We start from the raw sequence: 22,670 nt of genomic DNA, 5'->3' as shown, positions 1-22,670 counted from the left end.
GCTGGTGGGGGGCGGGGAGAGGTGTCAGTTGTGGGGACTGAGCAGACATGAATGTGTCAGGGAGAATGAACAGAGGTGTGTGTGTGTGTAAGGAGGCAAACCCCATCTCAAGTCTGATGAGTCTACCGGAGGTTCTAGCTGGGAAAATGTTCAGGGCGATGAAAGAAGGAATATCTGAGTTTGGGTAAATAAAGGCAAACCAGTGAAAATATCAATAAAATATTTTTAATGCCTACAATTTCTTTTATACATAAATTGCAAAACTTTCACCTGTATATGCAAAAGTAGATTCTCTTGCAGGTCAACAGCACCAGAAAACAAGCTAAGCTATGTAAATGTTTTCTTTTTTAAAACTTGATTTGTCCATTATGTAAAAGACATGATGGATTTAATAACTCCAAAGAAATCTATATATCACTCTTAATCATACACTAAACACCTGAATATTTTATCACATCCACTCACAAAATAAATAGTAGTCTAATATATTCAGCACATTGAAAATAAACCAACCAGTCTCTCTTCATATATTTATTCTCTTTCCAAACATGTTTTGGTCTCCTGCTATATCTCAGAAATGTACTAATAGCTGCTTTTAAGTTACAAAATACAAAACAGTAATTTCTTGGAGAAAATCTTGGGGTAACATTTAAAAAATGAAATTTCGAGTTCCCATAGACTTTCTTTTTTGTTAACAGTCTTTGAAGCCTCTCATGGCACACATGTAAGGCTGTCTGTGACATGTGGTACCCTGGCCTCCAAATGGACATAACTGCATTTATAGTTTAGAGAAAATACAAAGACAAGTTCTGAAAGTAGCCTTAAAAGAAAGTGCCCCTTGCTTTGATATAGCAGTATCAAAAGCAAGTGGGACTGTGCAATCAGAGCCATAATGAGTTTTATGAAAACTACTTTCCTTTCACATCATCTGTTAGAGAATGCCACACCCATGATCATGTAACATTACAGTCGTGAAATAACATTACTACATTCGTGAATTAACATTACCCAATAAAAGGCACATCTTCAGATATTGAATTAATAAAATCTGAAAACCAAAGTGGTAGAGGATACATTAAAAACCAAGCACTTAATTTGTAAACCTTAATAAAATAATAGCTTATTCCAGTTTCTTCAAAGATTTGTGGGCTTTTTGTAAGAGTGGTTAGGAACTGCAGAACAAAATGGAAGACAGGATTTGGAAACAAGGCCAAGACTAATTTAAAAGACTTTCTCAGGACTTCCTTTTTAATTGAGCTACAGAAGTGCCCTTTTATAATGTTGATGCTGAAGAATAATAACATCTGTAGGAGAAATGCACTCAAAAGTGATAACGCCTAAGGACAAAACCTGACTCTTCCAAGTTCTGGAACTTTTACCTAGCACAGTGGTGCCTTTATGTACAAATAACTGCACACTGAGTAAAGTGCTAGTAAACTTTTAAGCCACGAGAAATCTTTCGGCTATGATAAGCACTTGATTGTAATAGATTTTCAAAGAGTCTGAATATTGAAAAAATATATCCAAGAAAAAAACCTTTTTGGCGGGGGGGGGGGGCACAAAAGTGACAGCAAAGAATAAATAATGTTCCAAACCTGTTTAATTACATGAACATCACACTACCCTTAAACCAATTTCACTGAAGGTATTTGAGATGGGTGAGAGGCAGTTGATAGGATTTTCTGCTAGTGTAACGGTTCTATGTGGATCATTAGAAAAGGTGTTATTCCTAGTGATGAAGACCTCTTTCATAGGATTCACCTTCAAAGTTAAATCCTTGCACTTCTGAAATTTGAAACTCAATTCAAAATGAGTCAGTCTTAAGGGCCTGGGTCACATGGTTGTCCCATTAAAGAAGGCTAACAGTAATCTATACTACCAAATTTGAATAAAGAAAGCTTTATGGATAAAAAGGAATACATGAAAGCAATGTTTGGAACTGTTTTACAAGCTTATGTCCCACTGCCCCCAACCCTCCACATTTAGAATCAAGAAGGACAAATGTTCTCTAGCATCATCATATCTCATTTTCTATTGCTGACTTTGAGACTTGGCTTCTCTCCAGCCAGAATCTATGTCAGCCTGATTGGAATTGCCTGGATTTGAGGCTTAAGAGATATCAAGTCTACAAATATGACTTGAAAACAAGTGAGAATGAAGAAAGTTCCACAGCCCAGTAAAACACTAGTAACAGGGAACATCCTTTTCTACCTGGGGAAAAAAATCTCTTCACAGTGCATAGTTTGAAATAAAAGTGCAATATGGGCAAAAAGAGAAGGTGGTGCTCTTGATACACATGAATTTAGTTTTTGGTTTTTGCCATTAATTGCTAAAGAACTTAAGATAAAACATGGTCATTAATATCAAGAGGTACAGGGGCACCTTTTTCCAAAATATTTTTATAATGAGGGAAGAGGGGAGCCTCACATGTCACTTCCTCAGTTTTTAAACTATTACTCTTCCAAATCTAATGTTTGAATAAAATAAGCATTTTTCTTCAATATAAAAATGAATTTTTTAGATAAAAATCAATCAGCACAGTGACCTTGTCTATTTTATACTAAAGCCAACGTAACAGGAAATCTGAAAGGAAAACTTGGAAACATATTTTTAAACTAAATGGCATAACTTGTATTTTAACTTGAAAAAAATTTTTTGTTAATTGCCTTATCACCTAAATTAGTGAATAAGAATGCTTAGCATCCAATCCACGAATAATGCAGAATACAATATAATTTATTCTACTTTTACTTCAAAGTCACAGAGATGACATCCATACGATAATTATAAAGCCTACTCTACATTTTCAAGTTCTCAATCCAAACATATAGATTAGGACAGGTCACTTTATTGCTGGCAACATTCATGGAAGGGCCAGGTTCCTCATTAAAAGACAAAGTAAATTTGATTGGGAGCCGGGCAGTGCCCTACTCACACAACAGCAGTATTATGAAGTCACGAGGCAATCCTTTTTTTTCTTTTTCAAAGTAGCAAAGGAACAATGTAAGATTGGCTGACTGGCGAGCGGCCCCACAACAGAGTGCATAGCTCATCAGGATCAAGGCTGGCACCTGTGAACAGTTAACTTCCTAAGAGCACTCAACTGGGCATTCTATCATCTGCATTACAGATTTAACCCTGGAAAGTATCTGAAAACGCTTTATGCTCCAATGACAGCCTGCAAATGATAGTATGCATTCCCCCTTCTTGAGTACCCAAGTATAAATCTAAAATCATAAAGGGGCTTCTTCATTCTGAAGGCAGGACCTCCTTGCAGCAGAGTGTCTCCAGAATTTCACAAAAATAAATAAAAGCAGCAGCTAATGCTTCTTCAGCTTCTTGGCCTTTCGACGCTTCATTTCTTCTTCTTCACGTCTCATTTCCTCTAAGTCCTCCTGCATACCTAGTCTCAAACTGTCAACAACAACAGAAAAAGCATTTATCAACATACATGAAATTACCACTCTCTTTAAAAATTAAAAGTGAAATTTAAACTGGGAGCTCATATGGAATGTGCTGATGCATTAAAAATGCCTCAAGGCTTTACCACTGAGAACTAGCAAGTATACTTTTTACTAGGAGCCTCTGCTACTGACTCGACTCACAGTAGAAAAAAGACCTCACATAAAACCTCAACACCAAATACCTTAATGTTCCCAGTAAAGTAGTAAAATACAAACTGCTTATCCTAACAGCTTTTAAAAATCATAAGAAAGTTTATTCAATAAATAAAATAACATTCTATTTTTATCCCTTCCCACCACTTCGATATTTTATGTAGTTACAAGAGGGGAAGGCAAGAGGGAGAAAGGCTTAATATTCTGGGTCGAGACTGAATTGTATTATTTTACCAAGTTAACACTATAAACAAAGTAATCACTTGTTACTCCAAACCAAGAAATTATCATTAGTTTGTTATTAGGTATTCAAACAGGAATAAGACAGAATTCCCATCCCTCCTCAGGTCCCTAAGGTCGGTAGTGGTATAGGTTAGCAAGACTGAGATGTGTCCGATAATAGAAAGGGAATTAAAGATGGGGAAAGAGGGGCGCCTGGGTGGCTCAGTCGTTAAGCGTCTGCCTTCAGGGCAGGTCATGATCCTGGGGTCCTGGGATTGAGCCTGGCATCAGGCTCCTGCTCAGTGGGGAGTCTGTTTCCCCCTCTGCCTCTGCTCCTGCTCTCTCTTGCTCTCTCTCTCAAATAAATAAATCTTAAAAAAAAAAAACAAACACAAACAAGAACACATTGCAATAGGGTCAGAGGCAGCTTCTAGCACTTACTGTGCGCCCAGAAGGGTGAGGCACTGCACTAGGCAGCTTGTACACATTATTTTAATACAGTACCTTAATAAGTAAAAACAGTAAATTCTCATTTTACAAACAAGAAGACAGATTTAGAAAGGCTAAAGAATTTGCTAAAGCCCCATGGTAAGTAAGCAGGATTGGAACTCAGAACTGTGTGGCCCAAAGCCCCTGCTCCCAATGGTGCATGCAACTGAAGCAGGAAACAGGAATGTTCAGGACATTTCTGCACAAATGTGTTACGTTTTGTGCTTACCTCTTTGCTTCTTCCTTCTGCTGCTCTTTCCAACTACTCTCCATGTAACGTAAGGCATAATCGCTTTCATCTTTGTATCTGATAAGAGAAAATCAATGTTGTTAAAAAAGCCCAAATTCCCAGTTTTTTAAAGGAACTGCATTCTCCTGTTTTAAAAATCAGTATCTTTATAACAAAAACAAAAACACACTTAGAATTACTCTTTCTGTCTTCGCAAGGAGTGAGGGGGGCAGAGGATGGGTAGAGGTGAGTTTCTGAAATAAATTAAATGAGTCCTTATTACTCCCTGAAGGCAACTATTCCTGAATTTAACGTCGATGAAGATTACGATCCAACAATGTTTACCTCTTTCGCCTCTAGTTACAGGATAGTTTATATTAAAATCCTGAAAGTACAATATATATGAAAATCATTTTGTACATATTAATCTCATTTGAGCCTCTTGAGAAAGGGAAGGACTTTAGAACAGAGACTGAAGGGGCGCCTGGGTGGCTCCATCAGTTAAGCATCGGCCTTCGGCTCAGGTCATGATCCCAGGGTCCTGGGATCAGCCCCATATCGGGCTCCCTGCTCAGCGCGGAGCCTGCTTCTCCCTCTGCCTGCCGCTCCCCCTGCTTGTGCTCTGTCAAATAAATAAAAATCTTAAAAAAAACCCCAAAAAACAGAGACTGAAGCAGGCAGATTAATGGCTTGACCAAGAACATGTTAACTAGCTAATGACATTATGAATATTAGATATTTAAATCTCATTTTTATTCCAGTTTTTACTACTAAATATCTTTTTTTAAAAAACATCTTTTCAGATGAACCATGAGAGACGATGGACTCTGAAAAACAAACTGAGGGTTCTAGAGGGGAGGGGGGTGGGGGGATGGGTTAGCCTGGTGATGGGTATTAAAGAGGGCACATTCTGCGTGGAGCACTGGGTGTTACACACAAACAATGAATCATGGAACACTACATCAAAAACTAATGATGTAATGTATGGTGATTAACATAATAAAAAAATCTTTTCTTAGGATTGCCTTCTAATTTCTCATATTGGTGGCTTTAAAGGAGATGACAAATGTCAATTGATAGGCACTGAGATAAGTCCCTTCTGTTTCACACACATACTACCTCACTTAATCCTTCTAGATGTCATTTTTTCCCTAAAGATTTATTTGAGAGAGAGAGAGAGAGAGCAGAGGGAGGGGCAGAGAGAGCATCTCAAGCAGACTCCACGCGGAGCACAGAGCTTGGCTGAGCACAGAGCTTGACGTGGGGCTTGATCTCATGACCTTGGGATCAATGACCTTAGCCGAAACCAAGAGTTGGATGCTCAACAGATTTTGCCACGCAGGTGCCCCCTTCCAGATGACATTCTAAAAATAATTTACTCAAGTTTACCCAGCTAGTAAGTGGTAGAACTTTCATTCAGACCCTGATCTTTCCTCTCTATACCAGGGCTTCTCAAACTTTAATGTGCCTATGAATCACCTGGGAGCCTTATAAAGGTGATATAGATTTGTAGCTCTGAAGTGGGGCCTGAGAGCCTGCTTTTCTAATGCTGTTGTCAAGTGATGTCAACGCTGTTGGTCCCATACTGACCGCTGTCCAGGGACCACACTTTTGAGCAGCAAAGCTTTTTACATCAACGAAAAGCAGATGTCAGACCAGACCAGCTTTCAACATAGCTCTGTGGATGGCTGAGTTCAAAGCCTATCTAGTTCTCCAACACTAAACTGCTTCACTCTCATTAAATATACATCTTATAAAGACAGCTTAAAAAGGTTATTTTTTGGCATGCAACTACACAAAAAACTCTTGACTTAATTCTTAAATATTAAGTGCCAAAAGAATAAACAATCATCCAGTGGTTCCTAATAAAGAACTGTATTCAATGCCTCTACTATTAATGTTTATTTTTCCCCCATAGCATAAGTCATTCAAAATAAGTATCATTTATCTAAATCTTCTTTAGTCTTACTTTTTTCGGTCATAGCCAAAGATTTCTCGAATGTGCTTGGATATTTCTTCCTGAGGTTCTCCTTCATCTTCAATAAAATCTTCCATTTCAGAGTCATATTCATCATCATCTTCCTCCTCTTCATATTCTCGCTGCCTTTTGTAACCACTAGGGAAGGGAGGCCTTTGAGGAACTAAGAATAGAAAAGCCATTATTTACGCCAAGCATTAAAACTGAAAATAGTCCCAACAAAGTTCTACATAAACTGAGATTTTGAGAACTCATTAAGACAGTATCCTCAAACACCAGAGCCAGTATGCTGGCCCATAGTATGCAGTCATTATTACATCAACCCTGTTGCTTCATGTTGTTTATAAGTGGTTTACTAGAAGCATCTGTTACATTTTCTAGCCTAGTGGTTCCCTTCCTTCTGGATTTAAAAGACTGGTAAAATTAAAAAAAAAAAATTACAAATGGCTTACAGGATCACTAACTTTTGGTTTTGCCAAGAAAAGACCTCAAAGGTAACAACCTACCATCTATTATCACCATAATTTAGGTACATTTTTTAGGAGTCCAACATAGTATGAAAGATTCCCAGAATTATGGATAAATTGTTCAAAATGAATAAGGCTAACTTTAAAAAAACTCACTACATTATCCTTATTTTGTCATTTTGCTAAAAGACTGATTAAAGCTTTGCAAAAGACACTGATCAATAGACCAGATCTGGAAACAACTGCTTTCTAGTCCTTGATTAGAGATCCTCCTTTTGTTGTTCTCAAGTTATTGTTAACATGCATGGCTTGTCTCCTTAGCGTGGGGTTTCTTTCTCAACTTCTGCACTGTTGACATTTTGGGCCAGATAGTTTTTTGTTGTGAGCAGACTGTCCTATGCATTGTAGGATAACAGCAGCATTTCTGGCCTCTATCTAATAGATGCCAGTAGCATCCCTACCCCCAGTTGTGTCAGTCAAAAATGTCTCCAGACACTGCCGGATGTTCACTAGGCATCAGAATCATCCTTGGTTGAGAACCAATGTTCTAGGTGATTTAGGAAGTTTAAGGCATGGAATCTCATGTTTTGTTTCTTTTTATATTCTCCATGGCACCCAACAAGGACTTTAATAAATGCTTATTACCATGAAGAAAAGCAGAAATACAAGGGCAATCAAAAACAGTTCCTGGTAGATTGTGGGCACTTAACAAGTATCTAATGACAAAATCATGCACCAAAAGCCTTCAACTGTATAAATATACTCCCAACTTTTGAAGACGGGTCTCTCTAGTTCTCATGAGAAGGTAAAGATGAATTAACTCATTGAACCATATAAGGCATATACATTCACCCTGTCTTATGAATTACAGAGCCAAGTTTATTGCACTTGGAGATGTTACAGGGGTGAACACAGAGGGTCCTAGATAACTCTCTTACTAAAGCCTTTTCCAAGTTATGATCACTCAAGCGACTCTCAGACACAATGAGAAAGCATCAGAATGTTATCAACATATAAGTACACGGAAGGGTTCACAGGGCTTCTGGTTATATAAAACAAAGTCATCTTTCCAATTTCCTAGTAACAAATAAATATTCTTAGGGTAAGGGACAATTTTACCTTGGGCAGATCTGTAGCCAGATAAGGAAGGCTTCATTCCATTCATCTGTCCATTGCTGGATCGGCTAATTATATTCTTGGAAGAAATTGTTTCTGAGACAACAGTACACTTGGGCTTTAGGGGGAGACTGGAGCTACTGACTGGTCGCCCGGGTCCCAAGCTGCTCACCGGTCTTCCGGGCCCTGAACTACTGACAGTCCGTCCAGCTGGAACTGAGCCACTTACTGATTGCCCAGGGCCACTGGCTGGCCGCCCAGGACCGCTGACTGGTCGCCCAGGGCCACTGACTGGCCGCCCAGGGCCATTGACTGGCCGCCCAGAGGGGACAGAGCCACTCACTTGTCGTCGAAGGTCATGTGGACTGCTCACAGGCCGCCCAGGGCCACCAGAGCTGCCCAGAGCTCTCCCAGAACCACCTGAGCCACTGGTGGGTCGCCCAGGGCCACTTGAGCTGCTTGCAGGGTGCCCGGGACCACCTGTACCACTGAGTGTCCGTCCGGAGAGACTGAAGTCACTGGCTGGCTTCTTGGTCCCACTGACCGATCGCTCAGGTCCTAAGCTGGAGCTGCCGTTCTGGCGCCTGGGCACGGGGCCAGAACTAACTGTAGGCCGAGCAGTCCCTGTGCCGGGCCGTCCAGGAGCTGAGCTGGAGCTGTTGCTGTTGCCCAGCTGCCTGACACCTGGACTCTTAGCTTTATTGTGTGGGGTAACCAGGGACCCAGGCCTGGAATGGCTAGGATGGGGAGGAGATTTTTTGGCTTTGTGCTCAGTAGCAGATTTCTGAGTCCCCTTAGCAGAAGTCTTTGGGACACTTGGTGAATAGGTGCTGGAGTGGGGCTTTCCAGCCCCATTGAAGACAGGTCTGTCATGGCCCTCACGAAGTAAGGGTTGAGAGCAACTGACAGATCCTGCTTTGGTCCTCTCTCCTGGCATGGATTTGGATGAAGACACACCTAAGTGTTTCTCATTGGCTGTGCTGGGTCTGGATTTCTTCTCAGCATGAGGAAGGGGAGTACCCCTGGAAGGATGTTTGCTAAGTTTTGTGCCCACACTTTCTTTCTGAGAGGGTGCCTTTTTGGTTGGAGGTAGTCTTGCATCTGTCTCAGGTCTCTTTTTCCTCTGCTTTCGTTCAAGGAATTCTCGCTCCCTAAGTTCTTCTGCAGTCATGGGCCGCTCTTCTGTTTTCTTCACTACTTTGATCTCCACTGGTTCGTACTGCTTTTTCTCAGCCAGCCTGAGTAGATCAGTGAAGTTCATGAGTGGTGGGGCACTTCTAAGGGGGACCTTTGGTTTGCTTTCAACTTTGGGAGGTTCTTGCTCTTCCTCATACTCCTGCTCTGACTCTGCTTGATTGTATTCTAAGAATTCATCTTCTTCTTCCATCTCATACTCTTGTTCTGTTCCCTGGCTAATGTGGCTTTCCACTGCCTGCCTCTTCTTTGACTTTTCCTCAACGGGAATCCCGTTGTAACCATGGAAATTATCCTTTGTCCTTTTGGCCATAGCTCTTGCTTTCTTGTCATGTTTTAGCTCAATTCGCTTTTTCACTAGTTCCTCTTTTCTCCTTTTCTCCTCTAAAGCTAAAAGGGACAAAACAAGAACAAAGTATTTCAAGGTATGGAGGTCTCAGGTATTTCATCTGAAATCAATAGGTGGCCAAAACACAAGCAACATTCAAGTTACAGTTTGAAGACATCTAGGAATGAAATGAGGAAGTCCTTTGAACAAGTATCTGTTGAGTCATCTTTACATAATGAGTGGGTCACATATGGGTCTTTCAATATGACAAAGCAGGTGAGAGACTAGGCTTTTAGCTTTAAATATAGAAAATTCATACCAAATAAATATACCAGGTTAAGGAAACAGTAGGACCCACTTCACAATCATTATCAATTATGAATAAATGAATACTTACATGTGTTAAATCAGTTTCCTTGTCATTTGCCTGAGGTAAAACTACTGCTTGAGTTTACTGGTCTTCAAAAACTGTCCCTATTTTAACCTTTAAGATAGCATTCTTGATAATAATAAAAAAAAATTAAAAAACAAAATATGTAGAAGCAGATTCAGAATGAAGGTCAAATAATGGAGTTCCTATTGGGACCTAGTGAGGCCAAGTGGAAAATATGGTCACTATCCCCAAAAGCTCTTAAGAGGAAATAAAAGATAATGTCCATTCAAATGACCAGCATAAGAACATATATAATCCTCTAAACACAGTTGATTCAGACACATACACAAATCCCTCAGCCTATTATGTTATTACAAGCATCCACTAGTTAAGTACAAGCTAGTTGTGAAGGTGGAAGACTTTAAAATAGAGAATAAGGCTATAGATACATACCTTTTTGCCTGAGCTCCTCTTCTTTTCTTCTGAGAAAAGCCTGAACGGCTGCAGATTGGACACCCTTAACTTTTGGGTCTTTTTTGGGAGGCCCCACTGCCAAACTATACCTTTTCTAAAAAGAAAAAGGAGTAAAGTTACAATCAATTCAACTTTAAAAATGTATTTGCTACTAGATGTGAGGCACCGTGCCAAGCAATCGAGAGGTTTATTTTATTTTATTTTTTTAAGATTTAGTTATTTATTCGAGAGCGAGCGAGCGAGCACGTGCTGGGGGGAGGGACAGAGGAAGAATCTTTTTTTTTTTTTAAGATTTTATTTATTTATTTGACAGAGAGAGAGAGAGAGCACAAGCAGGCAGAGCATCAGGCTGAGGGAGAGGCAGGCTCCCCGCAGAGCAGAGAGCCCGAAGCGAGCTCAATCCCAGGACCCTGGGATCATGACCTGAGCCGAAGGCAGATGCTTAATGACTGAGCCACCCAAGTGCCCCAGAGAGGTTTAAATATTGACTAAAAAACTGATCCTGAATAATTAAGAGATCATATAACCCACATGAAAGCTTAGCTATAAAATTCTGGTCTAAATAGGATTATGCATGACTGTTTTTAGGTACAGAATTTCTTTGTAACATCCTAAATAATGCATAAGTGAACAATTCAGAGAAATACTATTTTCGGGTTATTTTCCCAAAAAGGTACTTGGACTGGGGAACTTTTAAAAAGAAATCACCACTTAGAACAGATTGTTTTAAAAAAAATTTTTTTTTTTTTGAGAGACAGAGAGCGAGCAAGCACAAGTGGGGTAAGGGCACAGGGAGAGAGAAAAGCAAGAAGAAGGGGACTCCTGGCTGGGGGGCGGTGGGGGCTCGATCCCAGGATCTGACTGAGCCACCCAGGCACCCCTGGATTGTTTTAAAATTCTGATTAAAAAAAAAAAAATCAACCCTCTTTAGAACTAAGTATTTCAAAGTCTAACTTTTCAAACAGAAAAACTACTCATAGATATTTTCTCTCCTGAATATCTCATTCCAGATTATTTTCTAGTAGAGACTCATAGCTACATAGGTTATTTTGCTCACAACATCAAACACTGAGATTTTACTTTGACCCTAGGCAAAACTGGTGGCAAACCACAGCTAAAAAGCATTTCAAAGAAATCTAAGCAGCAAGAAGTGCCCAAATCTCTATAACATTTAACCGTAGCTCTTATGTTCATTAAATATTAATGTGCTACACAAACCATTCAGACAGGTTTCCATATCACCCAAAAAGTACTAACATTTTCCTGGCACAAATGGTATTTTTCTGGGCTTTGATTTTTATGTAACGACAATGGGAAATGACCACAACTTTAGGAATGTTAATGTGAACTATGACAGGAAAAATATTTCCATTTTGTAAGTATCTATCATTAGAGAAGTACGATAAACAGAATAACTCAGATTGGGATGATTCAGCTCTAGGACCACTGCACATTAAATATATGGGTAGGAAGTAAGTTTTTAAATGCCCTCCCTTATTAGTTAGATGACATTCTTATCTACTGAATCTGTTGTGCTAGTTAAAAAGGAAACACTAATCTCTGAACACAAACTGAGCTACTTAAGAACCAAAAAACTGATTCCCAAAATGTGCATGAAATTCCTAGAGGAAAGCCAAAGGATCCATGCTTACTATGTGGCTGGCAAATACAAGGCATCCTGAAACAGGCTGGAAGTTCCAGCTACGTTATTCACCAGTGAAGTAGCTGGCCATGGAAGCAGGCCCTAATCCAACCTGAAAATCCTGCATGATAGCGATGGGACGACCTGACACACCCCTGACCGAAATCCCAAGAGAGCATCCAGATTCCTTTCTCAGTCACTTTGGTTGAGTCACAAAAAATCCAGTAATAAGTCCCTATCTTTGTGCCTTTTCCATTGTGGACTGGGGCCCCATATTTAAAGAAGAAATGGAGAGGGAAAGGAACACTTAGAGAAAGAGAATACTGCTTTACCTAACTAGCTACATAAAATTGTCCTGGTGTACAAGAACCTCAAACATAGGCCTTATCTACAAGAAGTTCACCTTTTCTTAATGGAAGAGCCACCAAGAATATGATTCAAGTCTACATAAGACATATATAGACTCATAAGGAGACACATACACTCATTTTACCCTATCCCATTAGGGAGATTTGTAAGAGGAAAGATGGATTTTTATGGCCACGACTTAAGATTTTCCTGTGTCTGCAACTACCTAGTCCCTAGATTCACCTGCCAAATCAAAGCTTACACAAGGTTTCCCCCCACAAAATACCAATATACATGTTGGTATTACCTTAAACAGCACTGGTTCATTATCTTGATATTACAACAATAAGCACTTCCTAAGTTGATTTCAGGATAGATATCTTTCTTCCTAATCTGGGACTTCAAGAGATAGGTAATGGGATAGGACTAGCTGAAAAGCTACTCAACGACTAAATACAGGCACCCAGAGGGAAAACAACAGTTGACCAACACATATATACCTGTGAGAACCAGAAGTATTTATGTATCACCTAAAATCACAGTACAGCCAGAGCTATATGCACTGCACTCTGGGAAACACCAAAAAGAAACATAAAAATACAGGAAAGGCAGAACACAAAGCAGCAGCAAAGGAGGGGGGTGTTCAGGATCTCAGATTCACTCATCAAAGAATTTCAAAGATTACCTTTAGCTTTTTTCAAAGTATCCACCTATTTCCATCCATTCACACTGCCAATTTTAAATTCAGCTTTTTTGTTCTAATACCCTTAATCCTCAAGGGTACTTATTAAGCTGGCTTTACATTTAACCCAATAACATTGCAGTACTTTTTGTCCTGTCCTATGATGTAGAAGGGATTCAATAAATCTATAAAAAGTCTTATTTCATGGGTCTGCTAGGAAACAAGGGCAAGGTCCTAACTTGATGAGGTTTAATCTTAGTCAGTGACATGAGCTGAGTCATAATTAATAGTTTCTTATATCCTTTGTAGCTTGATGCACTCAAAAGCAGATACCAGGAAAATATTGAAATATTCTCTTTAAAATATTCTCTTAGGCAAAGTTTAGGTCAAAACCTAGAAATCTGGGGTTAAAAAAAGGGGGGCTGGGTCTTGACAGATGATTTTCTTAACAGTTGTACTGAGATATAATTCACATACCATAAAATCTACCCACTTAATGTGTACACTTCACTGGTTTTTAGTATGTTCAGAGAGTTGTACAACCATCACCACTATTGGATTCCAGAACATTTACATTATCCCAAAAGAGAAATCTCTTACTTTTAGCAGTCATTCCCCACTTCCTCTTGCCCCTCTGCCCCTGGCAACCATTAACCTACTTTCTGTTTCTGCAGATTTGCCAATTCTGGACATTTCATATAAATGATATCATGTACCCAGTGCACCATTATATAGTGTTAGGTATCACAATATAAGGTAAAATTTACAGACCACAGACAAATGGTTATATATGAGTGCTTATACAACATATGTAAGAATTTTCAATTTGGAAAACCCTTACTGTTAAGTTTCACTTGACTCTACTATTAAGTTTGAAAATAGATGTCTTCCAAGGCCAAGAAAATATCTTCGGGAGAATGCTCTGTAAGTTGGTTCCTAACATCCTTGAACTAAGTAATTATAATTATTTATCTGGCTTAACTAAAATTAAGAAATGATTAGTTTCTATGACCATTAAATGTTTCAGCAAGGGTATCATTTTAATTCTTTTGAAGTAAAAACAGAATATATCTAGAACTTTTATTTTTATTTTATACCTAGAACTTAAAATGACAATTATGTAATACCTAAGTAAATTTAAATGGTGATAATGTAATTTTACTCTGTTGTCAGTGTTGACTTCTCTAATATTTTTTTTCTCAAATAAAAACTGAAAGAAAAAAATGAAATCATACAATATATGGTTTTCATGGTCAATTTTATGTGTCAACTTGGCTAGGCTATAGTGCCCCGTTATTTAGTCCAACACTAATCTAGGTATTACTATGAAGGTATTTTGCAGGGATGGTTAACATCTACAATCAGGTAACTTTAGGTTAAGCAGTTTACCCTCCATAATGTAGGCGGTACTCATCTAATCAGTTGAAGGCCTTAAGAGCAAAAACTGATGTCTCTCAGAGAAGGTATCTGCTCTACAAATTTCAGACTTGCCAGCCCCCACAACTACATGCACCAATTTCCTAAAATAAATCCTATTGGTTCTGTTTCTCTGGAGTGCCCTGACTGATACAGTGGCCTCTGTATCTTGGTACTTTCACTTATGTTCTCAAGGTTCATGTTGTAACATGTATCAGTACTTCATTTTTTTTTTTTTATGGCTGAATATTTGACACTATGCTGATGTACCACATTTTATCCATTCATAAGTTGATGGGTATTTGTTTTTACTTTTTGGCTATTATGAACAATGCTGCCGTGAACATGTATGTACAGGTTTTTTGTGTGAGCATCTTTTCTCTTGGGCATATCACTATAGATCGTCCTAACACTGAGCTAGCTTTCAAAAAGGGAGACCCTGGTATCAAAAGATTTAAGACTTGTTGTAACAGAATATATTAGATAATCCCCTGGACCTACAGGGGTAGCCCAGTAGAGAACCATATTTTAAAAAAAGCCTCAGGCTGGGATTACATTATAGACTATTTAATAAAGCAGAACTATTTGGCACTTTCTCCTGTATCAGATGGTCACATTTAGCTCTAGCAGCAGCACATCAAGATGCACCCACCAATTCTGAATCGGATTCAAGGCACCAGGCTGCTTCATTGTTTGAGCTTCATGAAAAGCAGCTGGACAAGAGTTTCTTTTATCCTAAGTGTATCCATTTTATTATACTGCAAGCCAACTCAGTCATTCTGCTGGACCCCAATGAATGATCCACAGTAGTGAAGCTTATGCCATTTAAATACAATATCAGAGATTTTGCCAAGATTTGCAATCTTGAAGCCTCCTCATTATTATTCAGAAAGAGATTCTCTTAGGTAGTGATGGGGAAGACCTAAAAAACATTAACTCACTTTAAGACATATGTGTTCCTTGCAATGAAATTATACTGCCATGGTCAGATTATGAAAATAAGGAGTTTTCTGTCTGGAAACATGTGTTAACCAAATACATTATGTTGGAATCAATGGTCAATCCCTTCTTGAAAAGTTGTTCTTTACTTAGGAGATAAAATGTTGTAATAGTAGAAAACAAATTTCCTGATGGCTTTATATATATTAGAGATTTATTATTGGTTAGAATTAGGAGTTAGGAATATTCAAAGAATACATCCTTGAGTTTAATAATCACTACACAATTTCTAAAATGTTCTCAAAACAGCATAGTCAGGGAATAAATACAGGCCTGGAAAACGAATGGTTTGCATTAGGTTTGCTTAGCTGGGTGGCTAAGAGGGTAAAAATAAAACAATCAAGCATGTTATTCAGGATGCTATAGGATCAAACAGTAAAATTTACTATTACTGTGTCTATAAAAATATACCTGATTATAAAACATAGTATCAGATAGGTACCTCAGAGCCTCTTCTATGTTAGAAGTGGCCCCCAAAGCACAATTGTGTATTTACTGGTTGTCACTCACAGTTTGTAACAGAGTGTGAATTAGAATCTAGGTCTCCTGTTTCAGGTCCAAAAGTATTCCCACTACATGTCTCACTTCTAACTTAATCCCAACACTTTCATCCAGCTCTAACCACAATCTTAAATGCCCTTCCCTAATTTCCATCTGCCTCTTAGACAGTGCCAAGACCTCAAACAGGTCCACCACTTAATTTTCTATCTTCCTTCACCCTCAGACTATTTCTGTTAACCATGCTGGCACTCTCCCAAACAGGCTGTAAATCTCTCTACCCACCAGTTTCCAAATTCTGTTGGTTTGCCCTTTAAATTTCTCTCCCATCAGACTTGAGGAGAAATGCCATAAAAACCCAAGAGTTATTGTCTAAAGCTGTAATTAGGCTGGAGGTGAGGGTAGGAAGCTGGTTGGGTTAAGGCTTTATAGATGACAACCATCCTCACATCCAATATACTCCTCATTTAACACAGGATCATGATTAAGAGTAAGAACTCTGGAGCCAGTCGGCAAATTCTCTGCTCTGCCATCAGAAGCCTTGTCAGGTATTAGCTGTGTGACTTTAGGCAAGTTTCTTCATCTCTCTGGGCCTCAGTTTCCACATCCGTAAAACAACCTTCCTTATTTGGTCATTACAGTGATTAAATTAATTAATATACACAAAGTGCTTAGAATAGTGCATGGCACCAAGTAAGCATTATAAATAATTGTTTTTGTTATCATTATTATTCAGAAAGAGATTCTCTTAGGTAGTGATGGGGAGAGAAATAACAGAATCTCTGCGGGGGTAGCTTTTCTAAGACCTTCTCCCTAAAACACTGGTTAACAAATAAATAAATAAAATCTTAAGAAAAAAAAAGTACTGCTCTAGGCTAGCAATCCAAAGCTACTTCAGGCACTGGCAAAGTCATCTTCAGATGCAAGCATGGGGAGCAATCCCATTATAATTGATTATAGACAAAAAGTTACAAAGTGACTGCCTGCAGAAACTATTTTGTTGGCTCCTACTGTTCTTTAAAAGGAAATAGGGGCGCCTGGGTGGCTCAGTTGGTTAAGCATCTGCCTTTGGCTCAGGTCATGATCCCAGAGCCCTGCATTAGGCTCCCTGTTCAGCTGAGAGCCTGCTTCTCCCTCTGCCCCTCCTCCTGCTCGTGCTCTCTCTCTCAAATAAATAAAATCTTAAAAAAAAAAAAAAAAGCAAATATAACTACTATAACACATGGTAGGCTTCTTTTGGATACACAGAGCTTGGCCCATATCATTTTATATCCAGACTACTTCAAGAACTTACATTACCTACCTGGCCCTGAAGACATCTGAATTTGCCATCCCAGTTAAGAGTCCCTAAGCTCCTTTTTCAGTACCGATATTTTTTGGCGGGGAGGGGAAGGGAGAGGGAGAGAGGAAGAGAGAAAGAGAGAGAGGGAGGAGACACGGGGGGCGGGGAGGGACAGAGGGATAGAGAATCTTAAGTAGGCTCCATGCCCAGCACAAAGCCTGATGCGGGGCTCAGTCCGGACCCTGATATCATGACTTGAGCTGAAATCAAGAGTCAGACTCCTAATCAACCGAGCCACCCAGGTGCCCCTCAGTACCTACATTCTTATCCTCAAGGGCCTATCACCCCCAAATTCTTATGTCTAGTACCACACGAAGGCTTCTTCTTTACTTTTTGGTTTGAGGGTCACACCAGAACTACAGTATCTTGTCTGGGATGATTTTCAGAGTATGGCTGAGAGAAAGACCACATAACTTGTCTCATGCACTACAAGCCATCAATTATAGGTACTTGCAACCTACAAGTATCCATATTCCAAGCTCTACCATTCTGTCAAAACAAGAAACTTTGTTTTTGCTAGAGGAACCAGGGAGAAAAAATTTAAGTCATGGTTACCAAAAATATCTTTTCTCCTTTAAATTTAAACAGAGCTTGAGACAATAACTGGTCACATCACCCTGATTAGCTGTTTTTTAAATTCAGTTTTCCATTGGGAAATGATAGCATGCCTAATATTGCTAGGCATGATGCAATACTTCCTTTGTTTTAACTAAAACATTATAAAGATAACTACTTTTCCTAAAAAGAAACAACAGGAAAGAAAGAGGTTGCATTACAGAAATGTTCATTGTTTCTCAAACCAGATACAATAGATACCTCTTAAAAATGATGCTCTGGAAAGAGTTCAAAGTGGCAGTCCAGGTGTTTTATCTGTTAGCCTCCCTTGGAGCTAATCAGTGCTAGTCACCATATGTCCTTTCTGTAGCAAAGTTCTGACATAGGAACTCTGAAGACTGGAATCTGAATATCAGCTCTGATAAGATCCAAATGGAAGCTGGGGAAGAAGACTAAAAGGGAAATAAGAACCAAGCACTAGAGAGGGAAGGAGTTACACCTGTCAATTACTGCAAAGCCTCTGTGGTTCTCAGACCATCAATCAATCAAGCTGTGGCAAACGTGTGTGTGGCAAACGTGTGTGTGTGTGTGTGTGTGTGTGTGTGTGTGTGTGTGAGTGTGTGTTCATCCGTCCGTCCTGAAACGTTGTTTCTTGACTTGGATGATGGTTTACAAGGATACCTGCTTTGCAATAATCTATTATACTGTACAATATATATTTCACAATTGATGGTGTCCTTTCAGAGGCTTTACTTTGAGCTGATAAAGTAACTTAGAATAATTAGATGAACCAAGTGAAAGCAAGATCATGGATTAAATTTAACTACTATCTTGCTCTGTTCCTCAATACTTTCTTTTGTGATATACTTCATCTGATGTAAAAAGATAAGGATTACAATGGTAACTAAATCAAACTTCTAGGCTTATTAGCTTTTTGTGGGGGGTGGGGATGGGCAGTGGAAAGCATGCTTTCATAAAATATATGCCTATATTCATCTATTAAATTTTAAATGACCTCTCCAATTTACCTGTCTTTTTTGCTTCCAATCTTTGCTATTTCAATCATGGATCTGTTGATAGATAATGAAGATATTCTGAAATATACAGATTTTGAAATCTTCTGCTCTAGGAATATCTGTTTTTCTCCCAGCAGCTACTGGTTTTTAGAATAAGAAATGATTAACTTGATTCTCGTTCTTCTAAAAAATCTAACTGGACATCAAAGCTAGCATTACCCATTTTTTGACCTCCATTGAAATACAGGAAGATCTAGAATAAAAATATGGACCTAATTATGCAAAGATGAATGGTTACCAGCTCCAATATTGACTTGTCTAGGAAATTTACAGTACTTGCATAAAGTGAATTCTGTTGTTCAAGTCTTCAAAGGTTTAAGTCCATAACTTCAACCTGCAGATCTTATGACTCATGGCTTAGGGGAATGACAGTATTCAGAGTACTTGGGGTGGGAGATGAATATAGGGGAATTTAATAAATATTAAACTGACAGATATCAGTTTTATTCACGTTATTTTACTATCTTCAGATTAATATTTTCAAAAGGGTAAAAAAAAAAAAAATGGGCCAGCCTCAGAAGAAAAGCGGAGTGGGAAAAACAGAAAACCAAACCATTGCAAAAACACAAAAATCTAAGAAATGCAGAACGCATAGTGAGAGCTCAATAAATTCCAGTTGAACTGACTTTAACAGAGAGCTGGTTGAGCTCTGAACACCTCACTGCTCAAACCGCAGGTATCACAATGCAATTTGTCGGTTTACAGCTGTGCTGTGGGTACCATCTGAGGATCCAGAAATGATTAGTTTATGCAAAACAGCTACAACCCCGCAAACCAGGCACTCTCCATGACTTCATGTAGATTTTAAAAGTCTTACACCGCTCTGCGAATATTAGCGAATTGGCAAATATTACCGAGCAAATGGAACATAGATTTCAAACAAAGACAAATCTGGAAGGCCACAAGTAAACGGAAGGTGAAACTAGCTCACCCATTCTGTTGGCTAAGGACTTCGTGGAATCCGCTCAACTTCTCTTCCCAATACAAAAGGTATTATTAACCCTTTGGGAGGTTATAAATGTATCATCTCGTTGGCTGGGTGGGTGGGGCCACAAGTCAGAAAACTTGTTCGAGAAATCACACAATATTAACCCCATCTTAGGCGGGAAATCAGCCAAAAAGCTATCAAGCCAAGTCCCTAAAACCCCTGAAACTCCCCAACATACATGCCTCCTTCCCAATCTCTGGGCTGAAGTTTACGCCGAAGCCAGAAACTACTAGCGCTAGATTCCACCATGTACCAAGCACTGTTTCACTCACCAGCTTTCACGCAACTCTAAAACACCCTAACTGCAAAGTCCATGTTGCAGGGGTGACTAAGGCAGGGAAACTCACTCTCCAGAAGGCTTCCGCCTCGCACCCCAAGCTCCTTTTCACCCTGAGTCCCCAGGAGTGCATGCCCAAGAAAAGGAAATAAGGAGTCCAGGTCTTTCCTCTCCCGGAGAGGACAGGCGGATGCCTGGAAGTTCCACGGGCCACAAATTCCAAACTTGAAGATTAGGGTCTCCTACAGTAGCGCCCGGCTAGTACTTACCGGCACGTTGTTGACACCCTGTCCTTTGGAAGCTATCAGGAGAATTTCCCTGAAATCCATGTTGTCTGAGGCAGAGACACTGGGCCAGGCTCTCGGAAAGAAGTGAAAGTACGCCTTACCGAGGTACCCAGCTACAGCCAAGCGAACTGCCTGGCCCACCCCTCTCCCACCCCTCCTCAGCACGACCACTTCCGGCGCCTTCCAATACCGTCTGCCCGCCCCTTTTCCTCTTGCGGCCTATATCCTTTCAGGTCCGGCGCTCCGCTCGCGAGTCCCTGGCGTAACTTCCGCTTTCAGGCTCCAGACACGTAGAAACGTGGTACGTGGCGGCGGGCGTTAGCTCGGAGGGGCGGGACTAAGCCCTTCACCGACCAAGGAGACGCGGCCTAGGAAAATGAGGGGTGTGGCTAAGGGAGAGAGAGGCTTCCCTGGAGGCCGGGGCGCGCGACCCGACAATCTCGGTGTTCCTTGTAAGCTCTGAGTAGGGTCAGCGCGGGGGTGGGGGGGTTACCTATCAGGCCTGGGTTCGCTGGGTGTCACGGGTGGGCGCTCAGGTCCGAAACGGCGGGGCCCCAATAGCTGAACCGACAGGTCCCGAGCGGGGGATTTCAGTTATCGGTTTCTAGGCGCTCGTGAGGTTGCGCAGGCGCACATGGCACCGACTGGTCCTTAGTCTTGGATACACATTACTCATCACGTCCTGGCACATGGTGTGTGCTTACCTCCACAGATGCATGCATGTCATGTATAGAGGCGCAGGCTTAGTGCTTTTGCTTCATCTAGATAATAAGCTCCACGTAGTGGATGAATGAAGGAATTCTTACATACAGACCCAGTCTGGACATATTTGGCGCACTGATGAAACATACATATATGCCCCATATTCATATTAACTGGGAGTCCAGTTTTGGGTTCCTTTTAAGAGTATCTGGGCCCTGTAAAGTCATCTCGTTCATTAAAACACACTAGACCTGGGGTGGGAATAAGCCACGACTGGCTGCTAAGTAATTGGACGGATCTTTTCGGTGTGATGGAAATGTTCCCAAATTGGATCATGGTGATGATTGTGCTGTACATTTATTAAAAGTCACTGTACACTTAGAAAAGGTGAATTTTACAGCATGTGAATTAAATCTAAAGTTGTTTAAAAGTATTAAGCAAAGCTGCTTGGTCGTACTCTTTACAACTGAAGTTTTAATGCTGAGCTGTGGCCCTGACTGCATTTCTCCATTTAAGACTGCCCAAACAACAGACCCAGATGAAGTCTTAGTCTGATGGCAGACCTGGAATTCTCAACCTTCCTATTCTCTCTGAGGAGCCCAGCATAGCATACAGCTCACCTAAGCTATACATTCCTTTCAAATACATGCCCACCTACTTGAAGTGGTTCTCACTTGCAGGAGGCCAACTCCATCATAATTATAGATTTAGAAGCTTGAGTGTAATGTACTGAAAAAGCTAGCAGATCTCAGGAGCCTCAACTGTAAAAAAATTAAAACTAAGATTTTTGAATTTCCTTCAAGTGATTCTCTCTATTCAGCAGGTATAGTCATCTTTGAATGTTTTCTGATTGTTCTTAGGATAAAGACCAAAATGTTAATCCTAACTGTAGGATTGTAAGAACTGCCATGATTTGCCCTGGCTCACTTCTGTAACCTCATCAGCTCTACTTTTTCATTCCCTTATTTGTGCCAAGCTCTCTTCCACTCCAAGTCCTTTCCCCCTTTCTCCCCTCTGCCTGGTCTATTCCCTCTAAATTTGCTGAGCCAGCTCTAACTCATCCTTCAGCACCATAAGCCTTTGGTGAGTGGTTATCTGGGTTTAAGCCCCAGTTCTATTGATTCCTAGGTATCGCTTCACCTTATTCGGGGCTTGACCTCTGTGTACATCAGTTTAATCTATAAAATTAAGATAACAACGATAGGATTGCTGTAAAATAATTCAAGTAAGCACTATAGTACCTGGCTGTTATGGGCTGAGTTGTGTGCCCCCAAAATTCATATGAAGTCCTAATCCCCAGGACCTCAGAGTGTGACCATATTCGGAGATAGGGTCTTTAAAAAGACAATTAAGGGGCGCCTGGGTGGCTCA

At 40.1% G+C, this 22,670-nt stretch overlaps 1 protein-coding gene across 4 annotated transcripts; it reads right to left on the bottom strand.

The window, feature by feature from the left end:
• Positions 1-209: 209 nt before the first annotated feature.
• Positions 210-21,198, bottom strand: SPTY2D1 (SPT2 chromatin protein domain containing 1). 4 transcript variants are annotated; one of them, XM_073904877.1, is made up of 7 exons: positions 21,091-21,165; positions 20,788-20,965; positions 10,467-10,581; positions 8,122-9,702; positions 6,527-6,698; positions 4,558-4,635; positions 210-3,414 (listed from the first exon to the last, which is right to left on the bottom strand). In XM_073904877.1, exons 4-7 carry the CDS (start codon positions 9,623-9,625, stop codon positions 3,321-3,323), a joined length of 1,848 nt encoding a protein of 615 aa, XP_073760978.1. In that variant the 5' UTR covers positions 9,626-9,702; positions 10,467-10,581; positions 20,788-20,965; positions 21,091-21,165; the 3' UTR covers positions 210-3,320. The 4 variants fall into 4 exon arrangements, with proteins under 4 accessions (XP_073760978.1, XP_073760977.1, XP_073760979.1 ...); XM_073904876.1 differs by lacking the exons at positions 20,788-20,965; positions 21,091-21,165 and adding exons at positions 18,998-19,039; positions 20,580-20,766; XM_073904878.1 differs by lacking the exon at positions 20,788-20,965 and having other exon boundaries at positions 21,091-21,198.
• Positions 21,199-22,670: the final 1,472 nt, after the last annotated feature.

Source organism: Callorhinus ursinus, unplaced genomic scaffold (genome assembly GCF_003265705.2).
Source record: "Callorhinus ursinus isolate GAN/ISIS: 27379988/994484 unplaced genomic scaffold, GSC_fseal_2.0 scaffold21, whole genome shotgun sequence".
Lineage (NCBI taxonomy): Eukaryota > Metazoa > Chordata > Mammalia > Carnivora > Otariidae > Callorhinus > Callorhinus ursinus.
This window is presented reverse-complemented; position numbering and strand designations above follow the sequence as displayed.

Bases quoted from the DNA above. Each gene is read 5' to 3' on its own strand.
- SPTY2D1 (XM_073904875.1), bottom strand. From the start codon at position 20,639: ATGGATTTCAGGGAAATTCTCCTGATAGCTTCCAAAGGACAGGGTGTC. The intron at 6,699-8,121 runs GTAAAATTGTCC...TTCTATTCTTAG, and splicing joins TGGCTACAGATCTGCCCAAG to TTCCTCAAAGGCCTCCCTTC. The intron at 4,636-6,526 runs GTAAGACTAAAG...TTCTCTTATCAG, and splicing joins TTTGGCTATGACCGAAAAAA to ATACAAAGATGAAAGCGATT.